Source organism: Manis pentadactyla, chromosome 10 (assembly GCF_030020395.1).
Source record: "Manis pentadactyla isolate mManPen7 chromosome 10, mManPen7.hap1, whole genome shotgun sequence".
Classification (NCBI taxonomy): Eukaryota; Metazoa; Chordata; class Mammalia; order Pholidota; family Manidae; genus Manis; species Manis pentadactyla.
The window spans coordinates 112,943,389-112,956,669 of record NC_080028.1 but is presented as its reverse complement, the minus strand read 5'-3'; the positions used below and the strand labels follow the sequence as shown (position 1 = coordinate 112,956,669).

The 13,281-nt window shown below is 39.4% G+C and overlaps 1 protein-coding gene across 2 annotated transcripts in view; it reads right to left on the bottom strand.

The window, feature by feature from the left end:
* The window catches only part of OTOGL (otogelin like), a 139,585-nt gene that overhangs the window by 29,933 nt on the left and 96,371 nt on the right, over window positions 1-13,281 (bottom strand). For both annotated transcript variants that reach the window (XM_036912327.2, XM_036912328.2), the window contains one exon: window positions 12,269-12,483. In XM_036912327.2, coding sequence (XP_036768222.2) covers window positions 12,269-12,483 — 215 coding nt within the window. The remainder of the gene's footprint in view (window positions 1-12,268; window positions 12,484-13,281) is intronic.

Below are 13,281 nucleotides of genomic sequence, written 5' to 3'. Positions count from 1 at the left end.
CAAAAAATTATTAGAGAATTCTATGAAAAAGCATATGCCAATAAGTTAGACAACCTGGAAGAAATGAACAATTCCTAGAAATATAAAATCATCTAATACTGACCAATGAAGAAACAAAAAATCTAAACAGACCAATTATCAGTAATGCAATTGAGGTGGTGATCAAAAAATTCCCAATTTGCAGTTTTCCAATTTTTCAATTCAATCCCTATTAATAAAACAGTAGCATTTTTCAACAAAGTAGAGCACATAATCCTAAAATTTATATGGAACCACAAAACACCCCAAATAGCCAAAGCAATCTTGAGAAACAACAACAAAGCTGGGGTGCATAATGCTCCCTGACTTAAAGCTATACTGATCAAAACACTATGGTCCTGACACAAGAACAGACCTATGGATCAGAATAGAGAGCCTAGACATAAAACCATGCAAATATGGTCAATTAATACATGACAAAGGAGGCAAGAATAATGGGAAAAATACATGCTCTTCAAAAACTGGTGTTGGGAAAACAGGACAGCTACATGCAAGAGAATAAAACTGGATTACTGGAGGGAGCAAAGATGGCGGCATGAGTAGAGCAGCGGAAATCTGCTCCCAAAATCACATATATCTATGAAAATATAACAAAAACAACTCTTCCTAGAATAAAGACCAGAGGACACAGGACAACATCCAGACCACATCCACACCTGCGAGAACCCAGAGCCTCGCAAAGGGGGTAAGATACAAGCTCCAGCCTGGCGGGACCCGAGCACCCCTCCCCCCAGCTCCTGGCGGGAGAAGAGGAGGCAGAGCGGGAGGGAGACGGAGCGATGACTGCTGAACACCCAGCCCCAGCCATCCGGACAAGGGCGCAGACACAGTGCGTGCACAGGGCTCTGGATACTAGGGAAACAGGGCAGCAAGAATGGTGAGCAGGTACCGGAGGCCTGGCGCCAGAGGACATAAGAAAAGCGAGCGGCCAATTTTTTTTTGTTGTTGTTGTTGTTGTTGTTTTGTTTTGGCGAGCGCTTTCTGGAAGTCTTAAAGGGATAGGGACCCCAATACTAGGGAAACAGGGCAGCAAGACCGGTGAGCAGATGCCTGAGGCTGGCGCCAGAGAATAAAGAAAAAAGAGCGGCCTTTTTTATTTATTTATATTTTTAAAATTTTTTTTTTTCTGGTCGTTACTTTGTTTTGGTGGGTGCTTTTTGAAAGTCTTAAAGGGACAGGGCAGGACACTTAATCCAGAGGTAGGGAATCCGGGATCTCTGGGCACCCTAACCCCTGGGCTGCAGGGAGCAGGGAGGCCGCTTAGGGAGATAAATAGCCTCCCAGCCGCACACCCTCCAACGGGGCTCCACCACTTTGGAGCAGCTGCCCGAGCCAGGCCACGCCCACAGCAACAGCGGAGATAAACTCCATAGCAGCCGGGCAGGAAGCAGAAGCCCTGTCTGCGCGCAGCTGCCCAGCACAAGCCACTAGAGGTCGCTGTTCTCCCAGGAGAGGAGGGCCAAAGACCAACACGAAGGGAAGTTCTTCCAGCTGTCACTCGTCCCAGCTCTGCAGACTATTCCTATCACCATGAAAAGGCAAAGCTACAGGCAGACAAAGATCACAGAGACAACACCAGAGAAGGAGACAGACCTGACCAGTCTTCCTGACAAAGCATTCAAAATAAGAATCATAAACATGCTGACAGAGATGCAGAGAAATATGCAAGAGAAATGGGATGAAGTCCAGAGGGAGATCACAGATGCCAGAAAGGAGAACACAGAAATGAAACAAACTCTGGAAGGGTTTATAAGCAGAATGGATAAGATGCAAGAGGCCATTGATGGAATTGAAACCAGAGAACAGGGACGCATAGAAGCTGACATAGAGAGAGAAAAAAGTATCTCCAGGAATGAAACAATATTAAGAGAACTGTGTGACCAATCCAAAAGGAACAATATCCATATTATAGGGGTCCCAGAAGAAGAAGAGAGAGGAAAAGGGATGGAAAGTATCTTGGAAGAAATAATTGGTGAAAACTTCCCCAAACTGGGGGAGGAAATAATTGAACAGACCACGGAAATACACAGAACCCCCAACAGAAAGGATCCAAGGAGGACAACAACAAGACACACAATAATTAAAACGGCAAAGATCAAGGACAAGGAAAGAGTTTTAAAGGCAGCTAGAGAGAAAAAGGTCACCTGTAAAGGAAAACCCATCAGGCTAACATCACACTTCTCGACAGAAACCCTACAGGCCAGAAGAGAATGGCATGATATATTTAATGCAATGAAACAGAAGGGCCTTGAACCAAGGATACTGTATCCAGCACGACTATCATTTAAATATGATGGAGGGATTAAATAATTCCCAGACAAGCAAAAGCTGAGGGAATTTGCTTCCCACAAACCACCTCTACAGGACATCTTACAGGGACTGCTCTAGATGGGAGCACTCCTAGAAAGAGCACAGAACAAAACATGCAACATATGAAGAATGGAGGAGGAGGAATAAGAAGGGAGAGAAGAAAAGAATCTCCAGACAGTGTATATAACAGCTCAATAAGCGAGCTAAATTAGGCAGTAAGATACTAAAGAAGCTAACCTTGAACCTTTGGTAACCATGAATTTAAAGCCTGCAATGGCAATAAGTACATATCTTTCAATAGTCACCCTAAATGTAAATGGACTGAATGCACCAATCAAAAGACACAAAGTAATAGAATGGATAAAAAAGCAAGACCCATCTATATGCTGCTTACAAGAAACTCACCTCAAACCCAAAGACATATACAGACTAAAAGTCAAGGGATGGAAAAACATATTTCAGGCAAACAACAGCAAGAAGAAAGCAGGGGTTGCAGTACAAATATCAGACAAAATAGACTTCAAAACAAAGAAAGTAACAAGAGATAAAGAAGGACACTATATAATGATAAAGGGCTCAGTCCAACAAGAGGATATAACCATTCTAAATATATATGCACCCAACACAGGAGCCCCAGCATATGTGAAACAAATACTAACAGAACCAAAGGGGGAAATAGACTGCAATGCATTCATTCTAGGAGACTTCAACACACCACTCACCCCAAAGGATAGATCCACCAGGCAGAAAATAAGTAAGGACACGGAAGCACTGAAAAACACAGTAGAGCAGATGGACCTAAGAGACATCTATAGAACTCTACATCCAAAAGCAACAGGATATACATTCTTCTCAAGTGCACATGGAACATTCTTCAGAATAGACCACATACCAGCCCACAAAAAGAGCCTCAGCAAAATCCAAAATATTGAAATTCTACCAACCAACTTTTCAGACCACAAAGGTATAAAACTAGAAATAAATTCTACAAAGAAAACAAAAAGGCTCACAAACACATGGACGCTTAACAACATGCTCCTAAATAATCAATGGATCAACGAACAAATTAAAATAGAGATCAAGGAATATATAGAAACAAATGACAACAACAACACAAAGCCCCAACATCTGTGGGACGCAGCAAAAGCAGTCTTAAGAGGAAAGTATATAGCGATCCAGGCACACTTGAAGAAGCAAAAACAATCCCAAATGAATAGTCTAACATCACAATTATCAAAATTGGAAAAAGAAGAAGAAATGAGGCCTAAAGTCAGCAGAAGGAGGGACATAATAAAGATCAGAGAAGAAATAAACACAATTGAGAAGAATAAAACAATAGCAAAAATCACTGAAACCAAGAGCTGGTTCTTCGAGAAAATAAACAAAATAGATAAGCCTCTAGCCAGACTTATTAAGAAGAAAAGAGAGTCAACACACATCAACAGCATCACAAATGAGAACGGAAAAATCACGAAAGACTCCACAGAAATACAAAGAATTATTAAAGACTACTATGGAAACCTATATGCCAACAAGCTGGAGAACCTAGAAGAAATGAACAACTTCCTAGAAAAATACAACCTCCCAAGACTGACCAAGGAAGAAACACAAAAGTTAAACAAACCAATTATGAGCAAAGAAATTGAAATGGTAATCAAAAACTACCCAAGAACAAAACACCCGGCCAGACGGATTTACCTCGGAATTTTATCAGACACACAGAGAAGACATAATACCCATTCTCCTTAAAGTTTTCCAAAAAATAGAAGAGGAGGGAATACTCCCAAACCCATTCTATGAAGCCAACATCACCCTAATACCAAAACCAGACAAAGACCCCACCAAAAAAGAAATTTACAGGCCAATATCCCTGATGAATGTAGATGCAAAAATACTTAATAAAATATTAGCAAACCGAATACAAAAGTATATCAAAAGGATCATACACCATGACCAAGTGGGATTCATCCTAGGGATGCAAGGATGGTACAACATTCGAAAATCCATCAACATCATCCACCACATAAACAAAAAGAAAGACAAAAACCACATGATCATCTCCATAGATGCTGAAAAAGCATTTGACAAAATTCAACATCCACTCATGATAAAAACTCTGAGCAAAATAGGAATAGAGGGCAAGCACCTCAACATAATAAAGGCCATATATCATAAACCCACAGACAACATTATACTGAACAGTGAGAAGCTGAAAGCTTTTCCTCTGAGATCGGGAACTAGACAGGGATGCCCAGTCTCCCCACTGCTATTTAACATAGTACTGGAGGTCCTAGCCATGGCAATCAGACAAAACAAAGAAATACAAGGAATCCAGATTGGTAAAGAAGTTAAACTGTCACTATTTGCAGATGACATGATACTGTACATAAAAAACCCTAAAGACTCCACCCCAAAACTACTAGAACTGATATCGGAATACAGCAAAGTTGCAGGATACAAAATCAACACACAGAAATCTGTGGCTTTCCTATACACTAACAATGAACCAATAGAAAGAGAAATCAGGAAAACAATTCCATTCACAATAGCATCAAAAAGAATAAAATACCTAGGAATAAATCTATCCAAAGAAGTGAATGACCTATACTCTGAAAACTACAAGTCACTCTTAAGAGAAATTAAAGGGGACACTAACAAATGGAAACTCATCCCATGCTCGTGGCTAGGAAGAATTAATATCGTCAAAATGGCCATCCTGCCCAAAGCAATGTACAGATTTGATGCAATCCCTATCAAATTACCAGCAATATTCTTCAATGAACTGGAACAAATAATTCAAAAATTCATATGGAAACACCAAAGACCCCGAATAGCCAAAGCAATCCTGAGAAAGAAGAATAAAGTAGGGGGGATCTCACTCCCCAATTTCAAGCTCTACTATAAAGCCATAGTAATCAAGACAATTTGGTCCTGGCACAAGAACAGAGCCACAGACCAGTGGAACAGACTAGAGACTCCAGACATTAACCCAAACATATATGGTCAATTAATATTTGATAAAGGAGCCATGGACATACAATGGCGAAATGACAGTCTCTTCAACAGATGGAGCTGGCAAAACTGGACAGCTACATGTAGGAGAATGAAACTGGACCATTGTCTAACCCCATATACAAAAGTAAATTCAAAATGGATCAAAGACCTGAATGTAAGCCATGAAACCATTAAACTCGTGGAAAAAAACATAGGCAAAAACCTCCTAGACATAAACATGAGCGACCTCTTCTTGAACATATCTCCCCAGGCAAGGAAAACAACAGCAAAAATGAACAAGTGGGACTATATTAAGCTGAAAAGCTTCTGTACAGCAAAAGATACCATCAATAGAACAAAAAGGAACCCTACAGTATGGGAGAATATATTTGTAAATGACAGATCCGATAAAGGCTTGACGTCCAAAATATATAAAGAGCTCACACACCTCAACAAACAAAAATCAAATAATCCAATTAAAAAATGGGCAGAGGAACTGAATGGACAGTTCTCCAAAAAAGAAATACAGATGGCCAACAGACACATGTAAAGATGCTCCACATCACTAATTATCAGAGAAATGCAAATTAAAACTACAATGAGGTATCACCTCACACCAGTAAGGATGGCTGCCATCCAAAAGACAAACAAAAACAAATGTTGGCGAGGCTGTGGAGAAAGGGGAACCCTCCTACACTGCTGGTGGGAATGTAAACTAGTTCGACCATTGTGGAAAGCAGTATGGAGGTTCATCAAAATGCTCAAAACAGACTTACCATTTGACCCAGGAATTGCACTCCTAGGAGTTTACCCTAAGAACGCAGCAATCAAGTATGAGAAAGACAGATGCACCCCTATGATTATCGCAGCACTATTTACAATAGCCAAGAATTGGAAACAACCTAAATGTCCATCGGTAGAAGAATGGATAAAGAAGATGTGGTACATATACACAATGGAATACTACTCAGCCATAAGAAAAGGGCAAATCCAATCATTTGCAGCAACATGGATGGAGCTGGAGGGGATTATGCTCAGTGAAATAAGCCAAGCGGAGAAAGAGAAATACCAAATGATTTCACTCATCTGTGGAGTATAAGAACAAAGGAAAAACTGAAGGAACAAAACAGCAGCAGAATCACAGAACCCAAGAATGGACTAACAGGTACCAAAGGGAAAGGGACTGGGGAGGATGGGCGGGTAGGGAGGGATAAGGGGGGGGAGGAAGAAGGGGGGTATTAAGATCAGCATGCATGGGGGGGTGGGAGAAAGGGGAGGGCTGTACAACACAGAGAAGACAAGTAGTGATTCTACAACATTTTGCTATGCTGATGGACAGTGACTGTAAAGGGGTTTATAGCGGGGACCTGGTATAGGGGAGAGCCTAGTAAACATAATATTCTTCATGTAAGTGTAGATTAAAGATAAAAAAAAAAAAAGAAAGAAAGAAAAGGGGGATTACTCCATGATAGGATAAAACTAACTGTAAATCAACGATTAATGCATGCTTTAAATATCCTTAATTTTGATCACTTAAAGGGTGTCAGATGATCGGCTATGGAGGTACACTTTTCTGATAATATTCCTTTCTCTTAAAAAAAAAAAAAAGCAGTTCCTGTGTGGTTATCTCCAATGAGTCCTACACAATGGTATAAAGGGCAGATCAAAGTGTGGGCAAAGGGTCTGTTTGTGTTTATACAGAGGATCAAAGCCTAATTTGGCTACCCAGAAAATGAACTAAGATACAATATGAAGAAGAACTTCCAACATCAGCACTCTCTGGAAGAGTCATACCAGAAGATGATCATCAAAAAACCTCAACAAAGAACCAGGCAATGCTGCAGTTGTAGCTGCATTCATCCCACCGGTTCCTGGACTTGCCATGGGAATGAAGAAGGAGATATCTAAGCTGGCCTGTGCATACAGTAAAACAACAAATTTGACTGAATCTACACTGTTGGAACTCAACCAAGAATTAGGAGAAGTGCAAGTTGTAGCACTCCAAAATCTTACAACTACAGACTATCTACTGTTAAAAGAACATATGGGATGTGAACAGTTCCCAGGAATGGGCTGTTTTAATTTGTCTGATTTCTCTCAGACTGTTCAAGTACAGTTGGACGATATCCATCATATCATAGACAAATTTTCACAAATGCCTAGGGTGCCTAACTGGTTTTCTTGGCCTCACTGGAGATGGCTGGTAATTATAGATCTGCTTTGGTTATGTAACTGTATTCCTATTATGTTAATGTGTGTGTGCAATTTAATTAGTAGTTTAAAACCTATACATGCTTAAATTACTCTACAAGAAGATATGTCAAAGAAATAATCAATCTTCCCATGTTTTCTTCCATCTGCTACCTCTATAGCTTTTCTTCTTCCTTCCTAATTACAACCCTTAAATAGAATTCGTGCCTCATATCGAATTTACCGAGTATCATAATTCCTGCAAGTGCTAAAGATACCTCAAGACAAATGCTGGGCATAGAAGCCACAGGCCATAAATATGCAAAGAAGTAAAAAGCTAACCTTTTCAAACAATATGGCTTCTCTCTCACTTACCAACTTCACATTTCCCTGTATGGCCCTGGAAGATGACTGGTTAGCCAGAGACGGGTAAGATTCCTCAAGGGAAGAACAACCTAAGACAGGCACAGTCACAGGGGGTCCATTAGGTGAGAAATTGGGGATCAACAGAGGTGAGGCTTAGAACCTCACCCCCCTGTTTTGAGAGAAATCTTCTGCATCCGTGGATGTTTTATTGCCCTTGTCTAGCTTGGATTAACACATAGTCTACAGGCACACACCTGATCATCTACATTTGCTCTCTTACAACACTAAACTAAGTTTTCTACCTTTATCTTACATCTACCTACCACTTCAGCATTTTATTAAAAATAATAATAATAATAAAGGGAGAAATGTGGGATACACATATAAATCAAGTATAAAAATCAAACGAATATTCATATTTGACCTGATTGTTTATAGTTCATGATGCGTGATCAAAACCGAAAGTTTCTGTGATGACTGCCCTTGCACTGTTCACCATGTAAGAACTTTTTCACTATGTAAGAACTTGTTCATTATACTTTAGAAGATTGGAGACTGTTGAGAATTAGGCTTCAGGTGGATTAATGATTGTGCATTGAGTCCCCTATACAGAATTTTATTGTTGTTAACAACCATTTGATCAATAAATATAAGATATGCCCTCTCAAAAAAAAAAAAAAAAAACCATTGCTGATACCCAAATTTCTCCTTATTTTCAAAGAGGAAGCAAAACTCAATAAATTCTATAGTTCCCAAATATTACTCTCAAGCAATAAAATACCCTTTCTAAAATTGTTTTAGAATAATAGCTGTCAGTTACATAGCACTTATTAAATGGTGGGTAAGTACCTGTTCTGAGTGATTTATGGCTACCAAATGCATTCCAGCCTACGATGAAGTAGGCCCTACTATTACAAATTTTACATGAATGAAGTGAGGCACAGAGAGGGTAAGTAACTTGTCCATTGTTGTGCTTGCTAGTAGCGGTGGGGCCAGGGGTCACACTCAGCCTGTGATGTTGTGATTTATAAGAAAAAAAATGTATTTGGTCATTGATTGTCATTGTCCGCTGTTCCTGTCCCACAGTTCCCAAAACCCTGGGAATTCCCTCATGCTGAGGTGACAGAAGTGTCTGTTGTTATGTTAATGAGCTGATTCTCCCACCTCACCTAAGATTGTGGGCTGGATGGCAGTGGAGGTGACCTGGGATTAGAGGGTTGGAACATCAACCCCTCCGCCCCTCTCTGACCTCTGGGAGGCAAGCGGGGCTGCAGTTTGATTCAGTCACTAGTGGCCAATGATTTAATCAATCATGCCTATGTAAAGAAGCCTCCAAAAATTCACATGCCTCCCATCTCGTTAACAGTGGTTTCTGGAAACAGTGGTTTTTCACTTTCTATATGCATGAATATGTGCAATGATCATGTGTTACTGAAAATAGATTGTTCCGATTTTCTTTATAGCAATTATTACAAAACTATTGTCATTTGAAGAGGCAATCAAAATGTATGCAACCTAAACATTTAAGAGGAAAAAGTATATCAGAAGTTAATTAATAAAAATAATGTATTCTCTCATTTGTGGAGTATAACAATGAAGCAAAACTGAAGGAACAAAACAGCAGCAGACTCACAGACTCCAAGAAGGGACTAGTGGTTACCAAAGGGGAGGGTTCGGGGAGAGTGGGTGGCAACAGAGGGAGAAGGGGATTGAGGGGTGTCATGATTGGTGCACATGGTGTATGTGGGGTCATGGGGAAAACAGCGTAGCTCAGAGAAGATAGAGACTCTGGCATCTTACTACACTGATGGACAGTGACTGCAATGGGGTGTCGGGGGCAACCTGATAATAAGGGTGAATGTATTAACCACATTGTTTTTCTTCTGAAACCTTTATAAGAGTGTATGTCAATGATACCTTAATAAAAAATGTATTCGTTTTCTTGGAAAAAAAAAACTGGATTACTGTATAATTCTATACACAAAAGTAAACTCAAAATAGATGAAAGACATAAATATAAGACACAAAACCATAAAACTCTTAGAAGAAAACATAGGCAAAAGTCTCTTGAACATAAGCATGAGCAGTTTCTTCCTGGACATGTCTTCCCAATCAAGGGAAACAAAATCAGAAATGGACAAGTGGTACTACATCAAACTAAAAAGCTTCTGTGCAGCAAAGGATACCATCAGCCAAACAAAAAGGCAACCTACTGTATGGCAACCTACTGAATATATTCATAAATGACTATCTGGTAAGGAATTAACACCCAAAATATATAAAGAACTCATATAACTAAAAAAAAAAAAGAAAAAACATAACCCATTTAAAAAATGGGCAGAGGACCTGAATAGACATTTTTCCAAAGAAGACATACAGATGCCAATAGGCATGAGAAAACCTGCTCTATATTGCTAATCATCAGGGCAATGCAAATCAAAATCACAAGGAGATACCACTTCACACCAGTCAGAACAGCCACTATCTGGAAGAGAAGAAATAACAAGTGTTGGCAGGGATGTGGAGAAAAGGGAACCCTCCTGCACTGTGGTGGGAATGTAAATTGGTGCAGCCCCTGTGGAAAACAGAATGGAGGTTCCTCAAAAAACTAAAAATAGAAATACCACTTGACCCAGTAATTCAATTTCTGGGAATTTACCTAAAGAAAACAAAATCTCTGATTCAAAAAGACATGTGCACCCCTGTGTTTATTGTTGCATTATTTACAATAGTGAAGATATGGAAGCAACCTAAGTGTCCATCAGTAGATGAATGGATAAAGAAGATGTGGTTCATGTACACAATGGAATACTATTCAGCCATAAGAAAGAAATCCTGCCATTTGCAACGACATGGGTGGACCTAGACAGTATTATGCTAAGTGAAATAAGCCAGGCAGAGCAAGACAAATACCATATGATTTCACTGATTAGTGGAATATAAAAACCAAAGCTAAATGAACAAAACAGCAAAGGACTCATCAGACACTGAGAAGTGACTGGTGGTTGTCATAGAGGAGGGTTTGGGGTATGTGAGTGAAATAGGTGAGGGGGATAAAGAGGCACAAATCTCAATCATAATATAAATTAGTCATGGGGATGAATGTATAGCATAGAGAATATAGTCAATGTTTCTGTAACATCTTTCTATGCTGATAGAAAGTGACTACACTGGTTGGCAAGAGTGTTTAATAACATATACAACTGTCAAATCACTACTTTGTGTACTTGAAACCAATATAATATTGTGTATCAACTAGACTTCAATAAAAATATATTAAAAAACAAAAACAAAAAACTTCTTTGCATCCAAATCTCCAAGTAAAAATGAAGCTCCAGAAAGATAAGCCTTTCTTACCCATGACTCCACACCTTTTGCCTTTCCCTTCTGGGCACGGACAGGCAAGCAGAGAACCTTGAAATTTACACTCCCTTGTCTAGCACAGAAAGTGGTTCACAGAGAGCAAGTTCCTGCTTCAACCATTCCCTCAGTCTCCTTCCCAGGTGTTTGCCCTCCACAAGTTTCGGACCCAACTATTTCATTTTCCTAACGTGGCCTTTTATACCAAACTTTCCTTAGACATACTGCTTAATCTGCTTAGGTTTCTCTTCCTCCTCCATCTTTCCTGGCAAATTCATCCTTCTAAATAATTCAACTATCTAAAACTCTGAGAAATCACCTCCAAACCTGGGCTCCTAAGCACCTCCATCTTGTATATTGTAATGAACTGTTCACAGGCTTGCCTTACCACTAGACTCCTGGAGGGCAACATAGAAAGAGGTTACCTTTTAAATTAATCTTTGGATCACAGGATTTTAGCATAATGCCTACTAGGCGCTAGATGTTCACTAACTCTCCAGTAAATGACTCATGAAATGCTGCACTTGCCTGTCTTTTGTCTGTAAGGATGGATCTTTTTAAAATATCTACTAGTTGCATAAAGTTAGAAAGTTATATACAAATACAGAATGATTAAATTGAATATATGACATGTTCTATTGCAAGTATTCACCAAAGAAGCCAGGATCATAGAGAAAGGAATAAACCCTCACTGCCTTGGTTTCTATACTGGCTTATCAAGTAACTCTGGTCTCTTCCTCCTAGAGACATTTATTTATAGGCTAGAATTTCATTTTTCTTGAAAGCTGTAGATACAGTTCTGAAGAAACATATGGGAAAAAAGGTAATTATCCTTCTTGTCTCTGTTAGTCTATAAGCAGTAAATGATTCTGAATTCCAAAGCATACCGACAGAAGGTTTGGGGGTCAACTATTCTCAGTAGGACCCCCACAGCAAGAACAAGGACTTATTGGCTTGTACTCCCAACATGTCTAACATGACAGCTCTTCTTAGGCTGCTTGCAGCTTACTTTATCATGGCATGGAGTGAAGACGCTTCTGTTTAATAATTCAGTGCAGTGGCTGCAGTCGTGCTCAGTACAATTCCTAACAGGTTTTCTCGTTGTTACTTCAAATGCTTTCTCAATTTCCCAGCTCTCAATAAATAATTGTATGTCCTCCATATTTGTAATAACTGTGCCATTTTGCATCCTTAGATCATCCTCTGGATCTTCATTGCAAATTCCTAGAAAGAAATGTGCCATTTAGAAGGAAAACTTTTCACTTAAACCAAAAATGTAGGCAGCAGAAATGAATCATCTTAATAATTGATTTTAAATGATGAATTATTTGCTGAAGTGCAAAATTTATGTACTTTAATGTTAAAGGATTTTTTAAATTATGTATCTGATTCTTTGATAAAATAGTGTAGAACTGTCTTAACTAAATAAGAAACTATGATACTAGAAGTCAAGATATGTGCAAAGATCATAGAAGATGAAGAAAGGAGATTGATTCTGTTCCTATACTTTCTACTATTACTATTACCTCCTAATTTAAGAACTAGCTCTTAAACTTGTCAAGGTATTCCTCAGAATAATAAATGTTTGGTCATTGCCATCTAGGCATCCATCTCCCCAGGAAAACCCTGCCTGAAAACATGATCCCAAACTTGTATTATGCCTGAAACTTAACATTATGCCTTAAAACTATCCCTGTCTTATCACTTAGCACATAACACCACTCAAGAATAGGGCCTTGAGAGGCAAAAAAGTAATCCTTACTTCCTTGTATTAACAACGGTCACAAGTAACCTAGGCATAGACCAGTCCATTTGTGGAAGTCACCTAGACACATGGGTTCCTTCAACATTTGGACAACCACTGCTCAACTCAGGATTTGACCTGCGGATTCAAGATACAGATTATCTCTCTTCCTCGGGATGACACAGCCTATTGATGGCTGCAATGCTTTGACCTACTACAGCCTCTAGCTTCCTTAAGGAAGGCCAGACTAAGGGTGCAGCTTACCCTTCATCTTGTGC